The sequence below is a fragment of the Heterodontus francisci genome, chromosome 27 (assembly GCF_036365525.1).
Source record: "Heterodontus francisci isolate sHetFra1 chromosome 27, sHetFra1.hap1, whole genome shotgun sequence".
Lineage (NCBI taxonomy): Eukaryota > Metazoa > Chordata > Chondrichthyes > Heterodontiformes > Heterodontidae > Heterodontus > Heterodontus francisci.
This window is the reverse complement of record NC_090397.1, coordinates 7,709,254-7,730,920: the sequence shown is the minus strand read 5'-3', so window position 1 is coordinate 7,730,920 and position 21,667 is coordinate 7,709,254. Positions and strand designations below refer to the sequence as shown.

The 21,667-nt window shown below is 44.6% G+C and overlaps 1 protein-coding gene across 7 annotated transcripts in view; it reads left to right on the top strand.

The window, feature by feature from the left end:
- The window catches only part of LOC137384622 (cilia- and flagella-associated protein 54-like), a 712,374-nt gene that overhangs the window by 89,675 nt on the left and 601,032 nt on the right, over positions 1 to 21,667 (top strand). For 6 of the 7 annotated variants that reach the window (XM_068058759.1, XM_068058758.1, XM_068058757.1 and 3 more), the window contains 2 exons: positions 6,616 to 6,753; positions 14,288 to 14,438. In XM_068058759.1, coding sequence (XP_067914860.1) covers positions 6,616 to 6,753; positions 14,288 to 14,438 — 289 coding nt within the window. Of the gene's footprint in view, positions 1 to 2,048; positions 2,108 to 6,615; positions 6,754 to 14,287; positions 14,439 to 21,667 lie in introns of those variants that run through there. The other variant, XM_068058763.1, reaches the window with a different exon arrangement.

The following is a 21,667-nucleotide window of genomic DNA, read 5'->3' as shown; positions in this document are numbered from 1 at the left end:
TTCTTGCCTGCTCCCCATGTCCCTTGATTCCCTCAGAGACATTAATAGGCAGACACTCTGCTCAGTTAGCTACCAGTCTCTTCTTCCCCGATGCTCATGATCCTACCAGCTTCCCAGGATTTCTTGTGCTGTCCATGTAAAGTTGAGGATATTTGGGATTCCACACCTTGTCCTGTACTCTCCCTGGTACTGTCCTGCAGACGGAGCGCTGTGTGTGTGTGTGTGTGTGTGTGTGTGTGTGTGTGTGTGTGTGTGTGTGTGTGTGTGTTAAAGGGTGTAGCAGAATCAAAATGGACTCAGCATAGGGAGGTGCTGAATGTAAAGGGACTTTTATGTGAGGTGAAGTGAGGAAGTAGTGGTGACAATTGTTGGTAGTTGTGAAAATGTTCATTTGGGAGAAGAGAATATTGTTAGTATGTGGTGTGATGAGAGCAAAGGAACAGGTCACTATTGAAATGAGCAAGAGAAGTATTTTGGGGTGCCTTGTTGAAGAAGTGATGGAGGGCAAGTAGTAGTTAAGATTGATGGGGGAAAAGGTGAGTTGAGAGGCATACTTACACTTGTGAGGTCCTTTTATCTCTTTCTACATTGAACCCAGGTTCTGGGATGATGCTGCTTTCCCTAATCCTAACAGTCACCTCTGTCCAGGCCTGCCAGACAATGGCTCTGGGGATGCTCCTCCAGGTGCTGGGAAGACTACTTCCCTCCTGACCCTCACTTCCTCTACTAGGATATCCAGGGAGGCATCAGGAAAACAGGGGAAAACCCTGTCACTCATCTCTGCTGCCAGCAAATCTTCCACAGTGATTCAATCAGAACATGGGAGCATATGGTTGGTCAAGCCTGCTCCGCCATTCAGTATGATCATGGGTGATCTTCGGCTTCAGTTCCACTTTTCCGCACATTCCCCATAACCTTTGATTCTCTGAGAAGCCAAAAGTCTATCTCAGCCTTAAATATATTCAATGAAGAAGCATCCACAACCCTTTGAGTGAAGAAATTTCTCCTCATCTCTGTCCTAAATGATCAGCCCCTGATCCTGAGACTGTACCCCTGTGCTTTAAATTCTCCAGCTGGGGAATCGACGTCTCAGTGTCTACCCTGTCAAGCCCCCTCAGAACTTTGTATGTTTCAATGAGATCACCTCTCATTCTTCTAAACTCCAGAGAATATAGACCCAATTTACTCAGCCTCTCATAGGACAACCCTCTCATTCCAGGGACCAATCTAGTGAACCTTCGCTGTACTGCCTCTAAGGCAGTCAGACATACGAACTAGGAGCAGAAGTAGGCCATTTGGCCCCTCGAGCCTGCTCCACCATTCAACAAAATCATGGCTGAGCTGTTTGTGTCTCGAATTCTACACCTCCCATCTATCCCTAATAACCTTTGATTCCCTTGCCTTCCAAGAATCAATCTACCTCCGCCTTAAAGATATTCAACGTTCCTGCATCCACCACCTTCTGAGGCAGAGTGTTTCAAAGTCGCACAACCCTCTGAGAGAAAAAATTTCTCCTCATCTTTGTCCTAAAAGGGCGACCCCTAATTTTTAAACAGTGCCCCCTAGTTCTGGATTAACCCACAAGAGGAAACATCCTTTTCACATCCACCTTGTCAAGACCGTTCAGGATCTTATAAACTTCAATCAAGTTTTCCTCAGTCTTCTAAACTTCAGTGAAAACCAGCCCAGTCTGACAACCTTTCCGCATAAGACAACCCGCTCATTCCAGGTATCAATCTAGTAAACCTCTGAACCGCCTCCAACGCATTTACATCCTTCCTTAAATAAGGAGACCAAAACTATGCACAGTGATCCAGGTGTGGTCTCACCAAAGCTCTGTACAATTGCAACAAGACTTCATTATTCTTGTACTCCAGTGCGCTTGGAAGTGCAAACAGGGGATGCAACGTTGCTTCAACTGGTTTCCCAATCCAGCTGGTTTTGTTTAGTTTGTTGCTTTTTTTTAGAGTTACCATATGTGTAAAGCATATTCTAGCTGATGTAAATACACATTTTCCACATTAATCTTTTAACAGTGAAAGGGTTGTCAAAGGAACAGTATAGCCAATTAGGGCCCAAAATGGAGATCTATTGGTGGAGGCAAAAGGTATGGCTGAGACATTAAGTGAGTATTTTGCATCAGCGTTTATCAGGGATGAGCACTTTGCCAAAGCTGTGATAAGCCAGGAGGTTGTCAGGCTACTGGAAAAGATAGAAATAGATAAAGAGGAGATACTAGAGGTTGAAAGTACTCAGAGTAGATAAGTCACCCAGTCCAGATAGGATGCAGACTAGGTTGATGAGGGAAGTAATGCTGCCCACTTCTATAATTACCCGGGTCGCTGGAGCTGTGAGGCTGTAGTGCTAACCACTGCGCCACTGTGCTGCCCACTTCTACAACAGTGGCGCAGTGGTTAGCACCGCAGCCTCACAGCTCCAGCGACCCGGGTCCAGTTCTGGGTACTGTCTGTGCGGGGTTTGCAAGTTCTCCCTGTGACTGTGTGGGTTTCCACTGGGTGCTCCGGTTTCCTCCCACAGCCAAAAACTTTCAAGTTGATCGGTAATTTGGCTATTGTAAATTTCCCCTAGTGTAGGTAGGTGGGAGGGGAATGGTGGGGATGTGATAGGAAATATGGGATTAATGTAGGATTAGTATAAATGGGTGGTTGTTGGTTAGCACAGACTTGGTGGGCTGAAGGGCCTGTTTCAGTGCTGTATCTCTAAATTAAATAAATTACAGAGCTGCTGGCCACAATTTTCCAATCCTTCTTAGATACAGATGTGATGCCAAAGGAGTGGAGGATTACAAATGTTACACACCCTTGTTCAAAAAAGGGGAGAAGGATAAACGTGGCAATTACAGGCTAGTGGGAAGCTTTTAGAAACATTAACCCAGAAGAAAATTAACAGTGACTTGGACAAGCATAGACTAATAAAGGAGAGCCAGCACAGATTTGACAAGGGCAAATCTTGTTTGACTAATTTCATTGAATTTTTGATGAGGTAGCAGAGACGGTGGATGCAGGCACTGCAGCTGATATTGTGTATACGGACTTTCAAAAGGCGTTTGATAAAGTACCACATAATAGCCATGTCAGCAAAATTGAAACCCATGGGATAAAGGGGTCAGCATGGACACAAAATTTGCTAATGGGTAGAAAACAAAGAAATGTAGTGAATGGCTGCTTTTAAGACTGGAGGGAGTGTATACAGTGGTGTTTTCCAGGGTTCAGTAAATGGTACAGTTTTAAAGGGGCTGCAAGAACAGAGACACCTGGGGAAGGGAGTGTTGTTATAGATCACAAATCTTTGGAAATGGCAGGACAGGTTAACAGAACCGTTAATAAAGCGTATGAAATCCAGGGCTTTATAAACAGGCACAGATTACAAAAGCCAGGAAATTATTGCTAAACCTTTATTTCAGTCCAGTCCAGTCCAGTCCAATCCAATCCAGCCCAATAGTCAGGTTCTAATCTGATCTAATCCATTTGTGCCCAGGAAGGATGTGGCAAAGAGATTATACTGTGGGTTGGAATTTGTACAGGCCATCTTGCTCCATCTTGAACCACACTGCAGTTATGTTTCAAAAAAAAAGTAACATGCAATTTACAGGTGATGACCCTTACCAGCAAGTACCTTTAACTATTGAATATGGACAGATAATTATTTAATGATTTGGTAGGGCGGCTCACAATGGCATTGGGCTTGAAGAAGTTAGAGGGCTGCACAGATCAACTGGCAGGTTGTTTGTTAATCATATGTCTTATGATATGTTTTGTCAATATGTTTGTACACATGCAATGATAATAAAATAACTAAATGGGTATGTGTAGTTATGTAATCATCATGTTCTGTCTGCTTTCTTCAGAATGCAGGAACACAGTGCTCTTCAGCATGAACCCAGAGAGGGTCACTAGAATACCAAGAGGTTACCACAAGCACTTGCATTAAGCAGTAGCATAGATGCAAAGGGCTGAATATTGGCTTGCCCCATTTTTCGGGCACTGGGGTCATGATTCAAGATCTCTCTGTGCTGGTTCCAGTGGAGGTACGCAGCATATAAATTTGGTGCTGCCACCTTATTGAGTGGTTAGTAGCATAGGGCCGAGTGTCTGCTATGCTGCTGGCTGCCTCTGCGCTCAGCAGGGAGCTGAGCAGTGTTGTGCTAAAAACATGTGGTGCAACCAGCCTTCTGTTCTTAAAGACAATCTGTCCTTCTTGAAAGGAAGCTGCACTGAATTATAGGAGGCTGCTGCTGAATGTTATTACTGCAATTTTAAACAAGGAAAATGGAATACCAGGGCAGAGAGATGGCTCCAGGGTCTCAGATGCGGTGCTGGAGACTTTAAGTGGTGGAGGTGGACAGGAGGAGCGACGCCATGGTTCACAGGGTGCCAGGAGGCCCTCAAGGACCATCCTTAGAAGGGATTGGGAGCAGGTAGCTAGGAGGGTCAGTTCTCGGTGTCTGGACCCGAAGACCTAGCAGCAGTGCCCCAAGAAGTATAATGACCTCACGTGGTGGTTGTGGTTGGTGAATGCATTTTCAGATGACACCTCCTACCCATTGCTCCGCCAACCTGTCATGCTCAAAGCATCGCATATCCATCACTTGCCCATCAGCACTTCCTGGCACTCAGGACTCATGCCTAACATCCAGATACTCCATCTTACCCTCACATAACTACCAATGTTGCCAGCCTTAAACCCAGCTCTTGCTGATTCCACATACCTTTAGCTATTTAAGCTGTGGCAGGAAAATCACCCAAACACATAGCAACACAGTAACTGACATTCTGCCCTCTCTCTTACAGGACAAGCTGGCCTATAACAGGAGGGAGCAGAACAGAATTGGGGCAGGGACAAGGACACCTGTATCTCCTGAACCCAACAGAGGAGATGGTTCCCCACATCATGTGTCCAGCTGTGACATAGCCCATGGCATCTGACATCACTGAGAACATTGAGGATCATGGCATGTTCCTGAATTATGTTTCTTCTCAACTCCCAGCTCACCCTCATCCTGCTATCTAGCATGATCAGCAAGCTGCGGATGGTGTGATCATGGACTTCTTGTTTTCCTCCCAACCCTTTTTCCCTCACATCAATCTTCTGGTTTCTGATATTCTGCTTTCAATCGCGTAAGAACTGCCACCTGTCCAGCCACAGCAGCCCCAAGAGGAGGAGAGAGAGCTACAGCACAGCACTGAAGAAGAGGCCCCATCACTTGATCTGACACTCACAGCCATCAGCTGAGTTACTGGTACTGTACACTGGAGGCTAGTATAGAGTTGAGTCAGTATGTGATGAGTCACCAGGCATGAGTGGCCTGTAGCCAGTCCAGTGGTAAAGAATAGTTTGCTTGCCTGCTCCCCGGAGGGCAAGGTGGCAGAATTGTTCTGCTCCAGGGAAATCAGATGAGGACTTCGATGGGGTGGCATACAGTAGAATGCTGATGCTGAACTGAGATGCTGGGTGCATTGGCTGACTTGCCAGTCACCTTACTGTCATTGTCAAGGAACATGGAGGAGTCCGGCTCCAACTTGGCAGAGGGTATCACACAGAGTGTGCTCTCTCTGCAGCCTCTGTTTCATCTCCCTGCCATGCTGCAGACACAGAGGCATTACAACTGCAGCCCCAAAACCTTTTGCAACCTTTGTGTGGGCAGATCACCAAATTCTCTGCCCTCCCTTTGAGAATGCAGCAGCACTCCTTGCCAAATCCAGCAACTCACCACAGCACCTCCAAAAACACGCCAGAGTACTTCCAGAAACTTTGCAATAGCGGGAGTTCTTCAAAATCACCTTACCTGTCAGTTGGGTGCCTGGCCCTTTAAATAATTTAGTGCAGGGCCCCTCTTGCAGCCAAAGGCTTGACCTTTGTTGAATGATATGAAAGTTTGTTGAATAGATCTGTGTGTTCCAAATTTGTTTAATAGGTGTCACATCAGCCGACAGGGCTGCAGGACATCAGGATAGCACCATTTTAACTGCTTCCAGTGCTTGCAGGAGACGCCCGTGAGAGTGCTCTTCTCAAGATGGTGCACTGCGTGGGCCATGCCGGAAGCAGCTGGTGCTGCAGTAGGCACCCTGAAGAGGGCTTCAATAACACTGTCTCCAGTGACAGTACTGATCCGGGTTTTGTGCCTAGATACTTTATACTATTAGATAGTGATGTGGTTGAAGAACCTCAAGGTGAAGTATGAGAATTGATGGTGAAAGGATACCAGAGGGGCAGGGTGCTGAATAGCCAAATATATGTTAAAATATGAAGAGTAGTAGCATAGCATTTGAAGCACCAGTGCACCCTATGGTGGGGTGTAGGCTTGATGCCCCATTCCAGATAGCAGCATGGTCCAATTGTGATCCTGATGCAGATGTCTAGGAAGGGAAAAAGTCTTCCTTCAGTAAAGACTGACAGCAAGGGATTAGCATTACCTGGTAGCGCGAGAAATGCGTCCTCCAAGTTGAAAGGTTCAATTTGGCTCTTCATCGTCAGTTCAAAACAACATGCTAAGCCAAAGAAAAAATAGGAAATAATTAGAAAGTAACATATTGTCAAAGATAATATTACAAAAAAAAATCAGTTACCACTGAAGTTTCTTTCATCCATTTCTAGGATACCATGGCAGACATAGACATGGTTGTGGATGCCGTTCTTTTTCTGTGGCAGAAGTGCAAAACAGTTCTGCAGAGAGGGAACTTCGGGATTACTGGTTCCACTAAGTACCTAAAGAAAATGGATAACCTTGGGAAGGTAAGAGCATTCATTCACCATCAGCCTAATTCCATGATTTATGACAAAAGCAAAATACTGCGGTTGCTGGAAACCTGAAATAAAAACAAAAAATGCTGGAAGCACTCAGCAGGTTTGGGAACTGAATATTCAAGGGTAGTAGACATTTCAAAAGGATGGGAAGAAAAGAAAAGGAGGTGGGGTAGTTCTGTTAATAAAGGATGAGATCAGTACAGTAGTGAAAAATAATCTTGGCTTGGAAGATCAAGTTGCAGAATTAGTTTGGGTGGAAATAAGAAATAGCAAAGGAAAGAAAAGAAGTCACCGGTGGGAATAGTTTATAAGCCCCTGAATAGTAGCTACACTGTAGGACAGAGATTAAATCAAGAACTAATGGGAGCTTGTAAGAAAGATGCAGCAATAATCATGGGCAATTTTAATCTTCATATAGATTGGACAAGTCAAATTGTCAAAGTTAGCCTTGAGGAAAGGTTCATGGAATGTATTCGGGACAGTTCATTAGAACAATATGTTGTGGAACCAACCTGGGAACAGGCTACTTTAGACGTGGTAATGTGTAATGAGACTGGTTTAATTAATGATCTCATAGTAAGGGATCCTGTCGGGAAGAGTGATCACAACATGACAGAATTTCACATTCAGTTTGAAGGTGAGAAACTTGGATCTGAAACTAGTGTCTTAAACTTAAGTAAAGGCAATTACAAGGGTATGAAGACAGTAGATAAGCAGTGGCAGACACTTAAGGAGCTGTTTCATAACTAGATATATTAGATTGAGAAAGAAAGACTCGATGAGAAGGATGGATCATCTGTGGCTAACTAAGGAAGTTAAGGATGCTATCAAATTGAAAGAAAAGGTGTACAATTCAGTGAAGATTAGTGGTGGACCAGAAGATTGGGAACATTTTAGAAACCAGCAAAGGATGACAAAGAAAAATAAAGAGGGAGAAATTAGAATATGAGAGTAAACTAGCAAGAAATATAAAAATAGACAGTAAAAGCTTCTACATATATTAAAAGGAAGAGATTAGCTCTAGTAAATGTTGGTCCCTTGGAGGATAAGACTGGGGAATTAATAATGGGAAGCAAGGAACTGACAGAGACATTGAACAAATGTTTTGTAGCTGTCTTCACAGGAGAAGGCACTAAAAGCATCCCAATAATCATAGAAAATCAGGGGACAAAAGGGAGGCAAGAACTTAAAACTATCACTAGAGAAAAAGTACGAGGAAAACTAATGGGACTGAAGGGTGACAAGTCCCTGGACCTGATGGCCTACATCCTAGGGTTTTAAAAGATGTGCCTGCAGAGATAGTGGATGCATTGGTTGTAATCTTCCAAAATTCCCTAGATTCTGGAAAGGTCACAGGAGATTGGAAAACTGCAAATGTAATGCCCCTATTCAAGAAAGGAAGGAGACAGAAAGAAGGAAACTATAGGCCGATTAGCCTAACGTCTGTCATTGGGAAAATGCTGGAATCCTTCATTAAGGAAGTAGTAGCAGGACATTTAGAAAATCATAGTACAATCAAGCAGACTCAACATGTTTTTGTGAAAAAAAATTGTGTTTGGCAAGTTTATTCGAGTTCTTTGAAGATGTAATGAGCAGGGTGGATAAAGGGGAGCCAGTAGATGTAGTGTATTTGGATTTCCAGAAGGCATTCAATAAGGTGCCGCATAAAAGGTTACTGCACAAGATAAGAGCTCACGTTGGTGGGTGTAATATATTAGCATGGATAGAGGATTGGTTAACTAACAGGAAACAGAGAGCTAAATTTTATTCTTGTGACGGAGGTACCGACGGCTGGCTGGAAGGCTGAGGGAGACTCTGATTTGGCCCTCCGTCAGACCCCCAAAGCCATTCTACAGCGGGTAGCCAATTAACTGCCCCCTGTTGGGGGCATTCTCCATTTAAGGGACAAACTTCCACCTCCAGAGCAGAAGGCCAGCAGGTCTGCAGTACTGGCAGTGCCACTCAGAGCAGTAACCCACTGCCTTGTGGGTGTCTCGGGAGAGACCAAGACTAAGGGAGTAAACCCTAACAGAAAATCCGGAGCAGAACTCCTAAGGCGGTCATGTGTCACTTTTGGTACGTTTCCGGCAGTTCCTGCAGCCATACCGGTTCCAAACGTCATGCTCTGCACTCCTTTGGACCCCACTGGCAAGGTTTTGATGCTTGGGCAACTCGCAACCTCCTTACATTCCGCCCAGGCATGCGCCATGGAGAGGTCACTCCATAGTCGCCTCACAGCGACCAAAACAACACGGAAGGCAGCAGTTACGGGTTATAAATCCAGCTCAATTGGCGTAGAGATTGGGTGCCACGGGTTGCCTTTGTCAGTGGGAGAGATCATGGCATCTCACTGGACAGCTACTGCCTGCCTCAAACCATGTAACCCCTGGTCAGAAAGGTTCTGTCCCGCCACAGTCCCACTGCTTCAATGGGTGCTTGGAACTCAGGGTCATTGCCCGACAAGTGGACTGTAATACCGCACCAAACAGTACGACAAAAAAAGGAAAGAAGGTACCAGCCCTTCGTTTTGCAAGCTGGAACATCAGAACTGTGTGTCCTGGCCTGTCGGAAGACCTTACACAAACCAACGACTCTCAAAAGACTGCCATCATTAACAATGAGCTCAGTAGACTCAATGTGGACATTGCAGCACTTCAGGAGGCATGCCTCCTTGCGAGTGGATCTCTAACAGAGCAAGACTATACCTTCTTCTGGCAGGGTAGGGATCCTGAAGAACCAAGACAGCATGGAGTGGGCTTCACCATCAGAAACTCTTTGCTCAGCATAATACAGCCACCTTCAAATGGCCACCTTCGCATACTGTCCATCCGACTGCTCACCACCTCTAGTCCAGTATACCTACTCAGCATCTATACTCCAACACTCTGCTCCCCACCTGAAGTTAAAGACCAGTTCTACGAGGAACTCCAGAATATCATTAGTACCATTCCTAATACTGAACATTTGTCCCTGCTGGAGGACTTTAATGCCGTGGTTGGAGCTGACCATGACTCATGGCCCTCCTGCCTTGGGCGTGATGGCATTGGAAGGATGAATGAGAATGGACAGAGACTGCTGGAGTTGTGTACCTATCACAACCTCTGCATCACCAACTCGTTCTTCCATACTAAACCATGTCACCAGGTTTCATGGAGGCACCCAAGATCACATCATTGGCACCAGCTGGACCTCATCGTCACAAGGCGAGCCTCTATAAACCGTGTCCAAATCACACACAGCTTCCACAGTGCGGACTGCGACACCGACCACTCCCTGGTGTGCAGCAAAGTTTGACGCAAACCAAAGAAGCTACATCACTCCAAGCAGAAGGGCCGCCCGTGCATCAACATTAACAGAATTTCTTATCCACAGCTGTTACATAAGTTTCTAAATCCACTTGAAAAAACCCTTCAAAACACTCCTGCAGGGGATGCAGAGACGAAGTGGGCCCACATCAGAGACACCATCTATGAGTCAGCAATGACCACTTTTGGCAAACGTGAGAAGCAGAATGCAGACTGGTTTCAATCACACTTTGAAGAGCTGGAACCTGTCATAGCCGCTAAGCGCACTGCACTGTTGAACTACAAGAAAGCCCCCAGCAAGTTAACATCCGTAGCACTTAAAGTAGCCAGAAGCGCTGCACAAACAACAGCCAGGCGCTGTGCAAATGACTATTAGCAACACCTATGCAGTCGTATTCAGCTGGACTCCGACACTGGAAACATCAGAGGAGTGTATGATGGCATCAAGAGAGCTTTTGGGCCAACCATCAAGAAGATCGCCCCCTCAGGTCTAAATCAGACGACACGATCACAGACCAACGCAAGCACATGAACCGCTGGGTGGAGCACTACTTCGAACTGTACTCCAAGGAAAATGTTGTCACTGATTCCACCCTCAGTGCAGCCCAGTCTCTGCCAGTTATGGATGAGCTGGACGAACAGCCACCAAAATCGGAACTCAGTGATGCCATTGATTCGTTAGTCAGTGGAAAAGCCCCTGGGAAGGACGGCATTACCCCTGAAATAATCAAGAGTGCCAAGCCTGCTATACTCTCAGCACTCCATGAACTGCTTTGCCTGTGCTGGGATGAGGGAGCAGTACCACAGGACATGCGCGATGCCAATATCATCACCCTCTATAAGAACAAGGGTGACCGTGGTGACTACAACAACTACCGTGGAATCTCTCTGCTCAGCATAGTGGGGAAAGTCTTCGCTCGAGTCGTTTTAAACAGACTCCAGAAGCTGGCTGAGCGAGTCTACCCTCAGGCACAGTGCGGCTTTCGAGCAGAGAGATCCACCATTGACATGCTGTTCTCCCTTCGCCAGCTACAGGAGAAATGTCGCGAACAACAGATGCCCCTCTACGTTGCTTTCATAGATCTCATCAAAGCCTTTGACCTCATCAGCAGACGTGGTCTCTTCAGACTACTAGCAAAGATCGGATATCCACTAAAGCTACTAAGTATCATCACCTCATTCCATGACAATATGAAAGGCACAATTCAGCCTCATCAGACCCCTTTCCTATCCTGAGTGGTGTGAAACAGGGCTGTGTTCTCCCACCTATACTGTTCGGGATCTTCTTCTCACTGATGCTCTCACATGCATTCAAGTCTTCAGAAGAAGGAATTTTCCTCCACACAAGATCAGATGGCAGGTTGTTCAACCTTGCCCATCTTAGAGTGAAGACGAAAGTGCAGAAGGTCCTCATCAGAAAACTCCTCTTTGCTGACGATGCTACATTAACATCCCACACAGAAGAGTACATATTGTTGTCAAAACACAAGGGGTGCATGTAGGTTCAATGCGACCAATGTCCACTGGACCACTGTTGCACCATCAATCATACCCACTTGCAGCAGCAGTCATGTGACCCTCAAAGCACTGATCCAACTTCCCGAAACTTGTGAGATTTAAATCATCTCTCCACCCTCCACATCCATGAAATTAAAATCAATTCAATAATGGGAATGGATGGGCTGAATTTAGTGTGCAGGGCACACAGCGGCAGCCCCGAAAGCAGGTGCCTTTGCCACACAGGAGAAATGGGGCACACACAGCAGCCAACCCATTAATGGCCTGGAGGCGCAAGGCCCATCCAGTGCTATTGCGGGGTGGACCATGAAGTGATGACTTTGGTGTCACCTGAATCGGAGACAGGTGCTGGCGCCATTTTTAAAGGCAGCTAGCCCTGCATTTAGTCCAGCCTTGCACATTGCAGTCACTACAGCAGCTCTGCAGAGAATCCCTTGCCTCCAGATTGGACCCCTCCACCCTAAAGCCTGAGCAGCTCCTACTGTTGCTGAGGATCCACCGTGCTGAGCAGCTCCCACTGTTGCTGAGAGCCCACCACCCTGTGCAGCTCCCACTGTTGCTGAGAGCACCACCCTGAGCAGCTCCCACTGTTGCTGAAAGCCCACCACCCTGAGCAGCTCCCACTGTTGCTGAAAGCACCACCCTGAGCAGCTCCCACTGTTGCTGAAAGCCCACCACCCTGAGCAGCTCCCACTGTTGCTGAAAGCCCACCACCCTGAGCAGCTCCCACTGTTGCTGAAAGCCCACCACCCTGAGCAGCTCCCACTGTTGCTGAAAGCCCACCACCCTGAGCAACCCCCACTGTTGCTGAGAGCCCACCACCCTGAGCAGCTCCCACTGTTGCTGAAAGCCCACCACCCTGAGCAGCTCCCACTGTTGCTGAGAGCCCACCACCCTGAGCAGCTCCCACTGTTGCTGAGAGTCCACCACCCTGAGCAGCTCCCACTGTTGCTGAAAGCCCACCACCCTGAGCAGCTCCCACTGTTGCTGAGAGTCCACCACCCTGAGCAGCTCTCACCTTTAAAGGCCTTCTACCGCAAGCCAGCCATGGCCTCCGCTTCATGCTCTTCCCCTTCAGGGCAAGCAGCAATCAACCAACAAGCTCAATATGTCTGACTTCCATAGGCAGCACTGTGGCCTCGCCTTGGTGCTGCCCGCCTGAGCCGGTTGGGGATCTGAAGTCCCTATTCATCAATTGTAAAATGCCAAGCTCCATGTAAAATCTCAGTCAAGTACATGCAAATTATTCTTACTACCTTGTCAACGAGCATAATTGCAGTCCCACTGTGGCGCAGTGGCAACACTGCCTTGGATCTTTCCCATCACTGGTAAAGTGCGGAACCGACGTCTTGGCATTGGAGTTCCAGACGAGTGCGTCCCCTCCCGATTTTCTGCCCCCCCACCTTCTGTCCCGCTCCTGAGGGCCACAGTTGTATCAAAATGCTTCCTGACATTTATCCTAGATTCTCTCTTCACTATGCTGAACTAGAACCTATAGTGCCAAGGCATATTTGAAAGTATTACTATGGATTTACTTTCTTTAACTGTTAAATATTTTATTACCTCATTGTTTCCCATCTGCGACTTCCTTTAGAAGATTGATGGACTCTAAGTTATCAAATCCTTCCCTCTGATAGTGGGTATGTCAGAACTGTAGCTCTTTTTTACACTATTTCTAGGGCCTGAGTGGGCCACTTGTGTTGTAGTGACCAGACTATATGCAGCACTCAGGTGAATTATGACTGGTGCCCTGCACAACCTCAGCATTACCTCTGGGCATTTGTACTTAACTGATTTGGTAATATAACCCAGAAGCCTATTTGCTTTACTTAGTACTGCCCCACACCATATAGATATAATAAAAGGCAAAAAGAAAGAACTTGGATTTATATAGCAGCATTCACAACCTCAAGACATCCCAAAGCACTTTACAGCCAATTAAGTATTTCTGAAGTGTCGTCACTGTTGTAATATAGGAAATGTGGCAGCCAATATACGGCTAGCATCACGTATGACCCATATGTCCCAAAGACCGGCGGATCGCATCAAACAGCATGTCCCTTATGCTGTTCGCAACGGGCCAGGTACAGACCGTACCGAACCAGCTCATGCTTGCAAAACTCAAAACACCGCGTCCAACATTAGATGTGATTTCGCGATTGGACAACATCTGCTAAATAATCCTCAGCGTGCTAAGAATTACGCTGACAACCAATTTAAGATTGTCAGTCGGGCTCGCAGTGTGGCACATTTGCGTGTACTGGAAGCTACGTATATGAATACACAGGGCCCTGTTCTTTGCAGACAAAAAAAACATGTGCACACATTGCACCTGTTTCATCTAAACAAAATAAGTGATAGCCATTCGCTGGTTCATTCCTCAGGGCAATATCTTGACCAATCATAGTCAATCTGCCTGGTTTAAATTTTAAACAAAGCATGGCAGTTAACTGTCAGTCACCGTAAATTGGTGCATTCACCATAGCAATGCCTCTACCAATCAGAGTCCACTTGCCAACCAATCAGCACTCTCTTCTCATACAGTATAAATTTATTGCTTGCCTTTACATTGGAATTCTTGTGGACTGTCCTGATGAGTGCAAGATGAAAAGCTTAGACAAAATGTCTCTGTTTTCCGCAATACTCAAGTAGTTTACCTTTTCACACTACTGATTTCTTTATCTTGTTTTTTTTCCCAGTGGCTGCACATCTTGTCCATACTTCAAGAAGTGACTATTTGGTGCAACCTAGCAGACGTTGACCCAGTAGTGATGATAGATATTACACTGTACTCAGCAGGGTTGCTTGAAAACCTGGCCGAATCAAGTGTGAAATCCAAGAGAAAGCCAGGTATGGTATTTAATCATGGGAAACAAATAGATGAAGAAAAATGAGATTTTATTGCTGGCAATGTGTTTACATTTAGTAATATATTTTATAGCTAATCACATAATAGAGAATAAAATAAGAAGAGAAAGAAGAAAGATTTACGTTTATGAAGCACCTTTCACAACCTCAGTTGGTCGCAATGTGCTTTGTAGCCAACAAAGTATTTTTGAAGTGTAGTTAGTGTTGTAATGTAGAAAACATGTTAGCTAATTTGTGCATAACAAGGTCCCATGGACAGCAATGTGATAATAACCACAGAATTTATTTTTAATGATTTTGGTTAAGGGATAAATATTGACCAGAATACCTGGGAGAACTCCTCTGCAGTTTGCAAAAAGTAGATATTTTGTATTTTTTTTGTCATAATGACCTGGATTTTGTGGTCAATGGGAAATAAACAGTTCGCTATTCACCAACTCACCGCTACCCACAAACATTTTCAACCAACCATTGAAACCTCACTGAGACATGCAGAGTCTAAACCGGAAAGTATAAAGCAGGACATATAAATTAGATTTAAAGCATGCACAAAAAACAAAGTAAAGATTTGGAAAGACAGATAGGATTGAGAGATAAAAGAGACAGACTGAGAAAGTAAAAGACAAACATTTTTATTTTACAAAGTCCCCAACGCTAATCAACTTCTAAAGGAATGAGACTCCACACTAGTAAAATTAAATTTTCCAGGCCAGAGAGAACATTTGGCAATAATTATTACTTATCACACCGTTAAAAATTCATTTACTCCTGGATGCAGCAGGCCTAAATTCCTCTGGCATCTTTAGTGATCATTGGCTGTTGTCCCTCAAGTCAAGGATGACGTTAACTCAAGGTCACGAGTTTCTGCCATGGGTTTTCAGGTGACTGAACAGGGCGATTTTCAACTCTCAGATCTTTTGGCATGTGGGATAGGACGTCCCCCGAGGTAGTGGGATCTGGAGTGCAGGATTTGCTTTGTTTTCTTTCCTTCTCTGCTGTCGCTCTGACTCATCGTTCAGGCTTTTGGACTCGAGGCATAATGTAGCTTGATGGACAAGTTGTCGCCATTTTGAACGATTGTTAGCAAGTTCCTCCCAGTGATCGATGTAAATGTTGCTGTGCTTCAAAGAGAGCTTCAGAGTGTCTTTGAAGCATTTTCTTTGTCTTTCCCTGGAATGCTGGCCATTTGAGAGTTGAGACAACAGGACCTGGCAGGGAGATGTTTTTCAGACATTCGGACACGGTGTCCAGTCCATCAAAGATGGTTTTGCAGGAGTTTTACCTTAATGCATGTGGAAACGTCTTCAAGAGAGGTACTGGAGTTTTTTTGTCGGTCCTCCCAATGAATCCAGAGGATGCGGTGGAGGCATTGCTGATGGAATTTCTCTAGCGCTTTTATGTGTTGCTGATACACAGTCCCGATCTCACTGCAGTACAGGAGTGTGTTGGCTTGCAGATGTCTTTGTTGTCAAACACTCACTGCTGTAGTTTGTCGAAGGCTGAGCTGGCGCAGCTAATCCGGTCTTGGATCTCTTGGTCATTGGTGACCTTTTGAGAGAGATGGCTGCCAAGGTATGGGAAGTGCTCAACATATTCCAAGTCTCTCCATCAATATATGTGGAAGCTGGAATATTTGGCTGACCCAGGTGTGGGTTGATATGAGTTTTGTTTTGGCAACATTCAAGGACAGGCTGAGTCTCTTGTGAGCAGAATTGAAGAGATAGAGAGCTTGTAAATCTGGTGCAGAGTGGGCAATGACACTGCAGTTATCTGCAAACCATAGATCATGTATGTCTGTGGTGGTCAGTTTAGTTTTAGCATGGAGGCAACTGAGGTTAAAGAGTTTTACATTTAGACAGTATTTAATACTCACTCCAAACGGAAGCTGATCTTTGAAGTGAATAGCCACTGGCAGGTAGATTGTAAGTAGTATGGGGGCTATCACATGGCCTTGCTTGTCCCCAGTCCGTATTTTGAAGGCCTGTGTTTCAGATCTCCCACTCAAGACAGTTGCAGTTAAATCATCGTGAAGCAATTGCAGGATTGTGATGACGTTCCTTGGACATCCAAATCTTTGGAGCACAATTCACAGAGCCTCACGATTTACTGAGTCAAACGCTTTGGTCAGATTGATGAATGAATGCTCTGAAGAGTTCCTGGTGCTGTTCTTGACCTTTTTCTTGAATTTGTCTGGCAACAAAGACCATGCCGGAGGTTCCTCTGGAAAGTCTAAAGCCACACTGTGTCTCTGGGAGGATTTTATCAGCCACAGAAAGTAGGCAATTCAGGAGAACCCATGTCAGGATTTTCACTGCTACGGACAAGAGCGAAAACCTCAATAGCTTTCACAGCATGATTTAACTCCTTCCTTGAAAATAGTTGCAATTGTCACATTCCTGAAGTTGGTGGTGGGGGGGTGTTCTTTTTCCTCCCAAATCCATAGGATGAGTACATGGAGTCTTGATGTGAGCAAAAGCTCACCAGCTTTGCAGACCTCAGCTGGAATACCATTGGGGCCACAGGCTTTGTTCTTTTTCATCCATTTGAATGCTTGTTGCAGCTCTCCCATCGATGGTAATTCACCCATAGATTCTACCACAGGGTACTGGGGGAATAGCCTGGAGAGTATCAGCTGCCACTGTGCATTCAATGTTGAGGAGTTGTTGAAAATGTTCTTTCCAGTGTTGACAGATGGCATTGTCATCCTTAAGAAGAGAAATGCCATCCTGTGAGCGAAGGGCATTTTGCTTTAACTGTCTTTGCCGATACATTTGACAGTGAAATCAATGCAGTGGTGTGAAATTGGTGTTCTTGCCCATTAGGTCACCACTAAAGCCCTCCATGGATCGCCACCCTGACATGGTGGAGAGACTTGTGCACTCCAACGATCCCCTGAGCGATGCAGTCGGGAGCTCCTTGCTCCTGGTAGGGCCACCCATGGCGGCAAGGTCGGGGGAAGGTGTCAGACAAAGTGTGGTCCAAAAAGTCCTCAAAGGCAGAACAGGCGAAGGAACACTGTGCGTCTCATCGGCTGCAAGGTGGGAGAACCATGATGACTTGGACCACCTTGCTGCTGCAGCCTTCTTAAGTTAGACCTATCAGGAAAAATGAAACAGGCTGGTCATTTTTCGCTAAAAAAGAGAAGAGTAATAGAGGTCTTCAAAATTGTGAAAGAGTTTAATAGGGTAGACATAGATAAGATGTTTCCATTATGAGCGAGATCACAACTAGGGGCCATAAATGTAAGATGGTCACTCATAAATATAGTTAGGAATTCAGGAGCTCTTCTTTACCCAGTGAATGGTTAGAATATGGAACTCACGACCACAGGAAGCATTTCAGATGAATAGCAAAGAGTCATTCAAGGGGAAGCTAGATTAGCACATAAGAGAAAGAAATAGAAGGATATGTAGATGGGGTTGGATAAAGAGGTGTGGGAGGAGGCTCGTGTGGAACATATACACCAGCATTATCCTGTTGGGCTGAATGGCCAGTGTCAGTGCTGTAAATACTTTGTAAAGCTGTTTGTAGAATCTTACTGTGTGCAAAATAGTTGCTGAGTTTATCCAAATAAGAACAGTAATGGCACAATGTAATCATTTTATTTGAAATGATTGGAGATATTTTTGAGACTTGATAAGTCACTATATGAATGTCAGCTCTTATCAGTAGCATAAAAAAACAAACAAATTCACTTGTATATTGGATCTTGCATGTAGCTGAGAGGTATGTAAACGACATACAGTATTATTCATTTTATGAATGTCATGCTGATATGTTCACTGTTAGTATAATAGAATATTTAGACCTGTAATCTAGCCTGTTCAGTTTTGTATGATAGCATACATTTGCACTTCATTGATTTAACAGGCACCTTTATGTTGCAAGTGCCATTGATGTAGTAGACTCAAAGTTCTGCTGTGGAAACCACTGCCCACAGTAAATCTGCTCACATCCTGAGATGCTGTAGCATCAAGAGAGTCATATAGGAACATCGGAGCAGAAGTAGGCCATTTAGCCATTGAGCCTGCTGCGCCATTCAATACGATCATAGCTGATCTTTCATTTCAATGCCTTTTCCCCACACTATCCTCATATCCCCTTATGTCATTTGTATTTAGAAATCTGTCAATCTCTGCTTTAAACATACTCAATGGCTGAGCTTCCACAGCCCTCCGGAGTAGAGACTTCCAAAGATTCACAACCCTCTGAGTAAAGAAATTTCTCCTCATCTCTGTCCTAAGTGGCTTCTTCCTTATTTTGAAATTATGTCCCCTGGTTCTGGACTTCCTAACTAGGGGAAACATCTTAGATGCATCTGCCCTGTCTATCGCTTTAATTATTTTGTAGGTTTCAATGAGATCACCTCTCATTCTTCGAAACTATAGAGAAAACAGGCCCAGTTTCCCCAATCTCTCTTCAAAGGACAGTCCTGCCATCCCAGGAACAAGTCTGGTGAACCTTCGTTGCACTGTCTCTATGGCAATAATATCCTTCCTAAGGTAAGGGAACCAAAACTGCACACAATACTCCAGGTGCAGTCTAACCCAGCTTCTATACAATTGAAGCAAGACTTCACTATTGTGTGCAGTTTTGATCTCCTTATCTGAGGAAGGATGTTCTTACCATGGAGGGAGTGCAAAGAAGATTTACTCGGCTGATTCCTGGGATGGCAGGATTGACGTATGAGGTGAGATTGGGTCAACTAGGCCTATATTCACCAGAGTTTAGAAGAATGAGAGGGGATCTCATAGAAACCTAAAGAATTCTAACAGGACTAGACAGGCTAGATGCAAAGAGGATGTTCCCGATGGCTGGTGAGTCCAGAACCAGGGGTCACGGTTTCAGGATATGGGGTATGCCATTTAGAACTGAGATGAGGAGAAATTTCTTCACTCAGAGAGTGGTGAACCTGTGGAATTCTCTACTGCAGAAGGCAGTGGAGGCCAAGTCATTAAATATATTCAAGAAGGAGATAGATATATTTCTTAATGCCAAAGGGATCAAGGGATATGGGGAGAAAGCAGGAACAGGGTACTGAATTAGACGATCAGCCATGATCTTTTTTGAATGGTAGAGCAGGCCCGAAGGGCCGAATGGCTTACTCCTCCTACTTTCTATATTTCACTATTCCTGTACTCAAATCCTCTTGTGATAAAAGCTAACATGCCATTAGCCTTCTTAATTGCTTGCTGCACCTGCATGTTAGCTTTCAGTGACTTATTGACAAGGACACCCAGGTCCCTTTGTACATCTACACTTACTAATCTCTTCCCATTTAAGAAATACTCTGCACATCTATTCCTGTTACCAAAGTGGATAACCTCACATTTTTCCACATTATATTCCATCTGCCACATTCTTGCCCACTCACTCAGTCTGTCCAAATCCCCTCGAAGCCGCTTTGCATCTTCCTCACAACACACATTCCCACCTAGTTTTGTGTCATCCGCAAACTTGGAAATATTACATTTGGTCCCCACATCCATAGCATTGATATATATTGTGAACAGCTGGGGCCCAAACACTATATCCCTGAGGTACCCCACTAGTCACAGCCTGCCAATGTGAGAATGACCCATTTATTCCTACCCTCTGCTTTCTGCCTGTTAACCGATCATTAATCCATGCCAGTATATTACTTCCTATCCCATGTGCTTTTAATTTTGATAACCAACCTCCTGTGAGGACTTTATCAAAAGCCTTCTGAAGATCCAAGTATCCCACGTCCACCAACTCCCCTTTATTAATTCTGTTAGTAACATCCTCAAAAAACTCCTAACAGGTTTGTCAAACATGATTTCCCATTCATAAACCCATGTTGACTCTGCCCAATCAGATCATTATTATCCAAGTGTCCATTTATCACATCCGTTAGAATAAATTCTAACATTTTCTCAATGACTGATGTAAGGCGAACAGGTATGTAATTCCCTGTTTTCTCTCTCCCTCCCTTCTTAAATAGTGGGGTGGCATTTGTGACCTTCCAATCTGCAGGAACCGCTCCACAATCTATAGAGTTTTGGAAGATGATCACCAATGCATCCACTATCTCCATAGCTACCTCTTTCAACACTTTGGAATGTAGAATATCAGGTCCTGGAGACCTATCAACCTTCATCCCCATTAATGTGTCCAATATAACCTCCTTACTAATACTAATAATTCCCAGTACGGACATGATGGGCCGAAGCGCCTGTTTCTGTGTTGTATAACTCTATGACTAATTTCCTTCAATCCCCCTAATCCCTGGGATCTCTGATTCTGGGAGATCTCTTCTATCTTCCTCGGTGAAGACAGACACAAGGTAATCATTTAGCTTCTCTGCCATTTCTCTATTACTCATTATAAATTCTCCTGACTGCCTGTAATGGACCCACATTTGTCTTAGCCAAACGTTTCTTTTTTATGTACTTATAGAAACTTTAACAGTCCGTTTTTATATTTTTTGCTAGTTTACATTCATATTCTATTCTCCCTTTCTTTATCAGTTTCTTCACCCTCCTTTGCTGTATTCTAAAATCCTCCCAATCCTCAGTTCTACTACTATTTCTGGTAACGGTACAGGCCTGTTCTTTTAATCTTATACAATCCTTAACTTCCTTTGTTATCCACGGTTGACTGCCTTTACTTCTGGGGGTTTTGTGCCTTGAAATAATGAATAGTTGCTGTAAACTATGTAATATTTCTTTAAAGACTATCCATTGTCTCTGTCATATCTTTTAATGTATTTTCCCAATCCATCTGAGCCAATTTGCCCCTCTTACCTTCATAATTTTCTTTGTTCAAATTTAACACTCTGGCTTCAGATTGAACTACCTCACTTTCAAACATAATGTAAAATTCTATTATATTATGGTCACTCATCCCTAAAGGTTTTTTTGCAACAAGATTATGAATTAGCCCTTTCTCATTACATAATACTGTATCTAAAATAGCTTGTTCTCTAGTCAGTTCCTCAACATACTGCTCTAGAAAACCATCCCTAACACACTCCAGAAACTCGTCCTCCACAGCATTAGTGCTCATTAGGTTTACCCAGTCTCTATGCAGATTGAAGTCACCCATGAATACTGTATTACCCATGCTACATGTTTCTCTAATCTCCTGATTAATGCAATGCCCCACACTACCACCATTGTTTGGTGGCCTATAAACAACTCCTACCAATGATTACTGCACCTTGCTGTTTCTTAGCTCCACCCAAACAG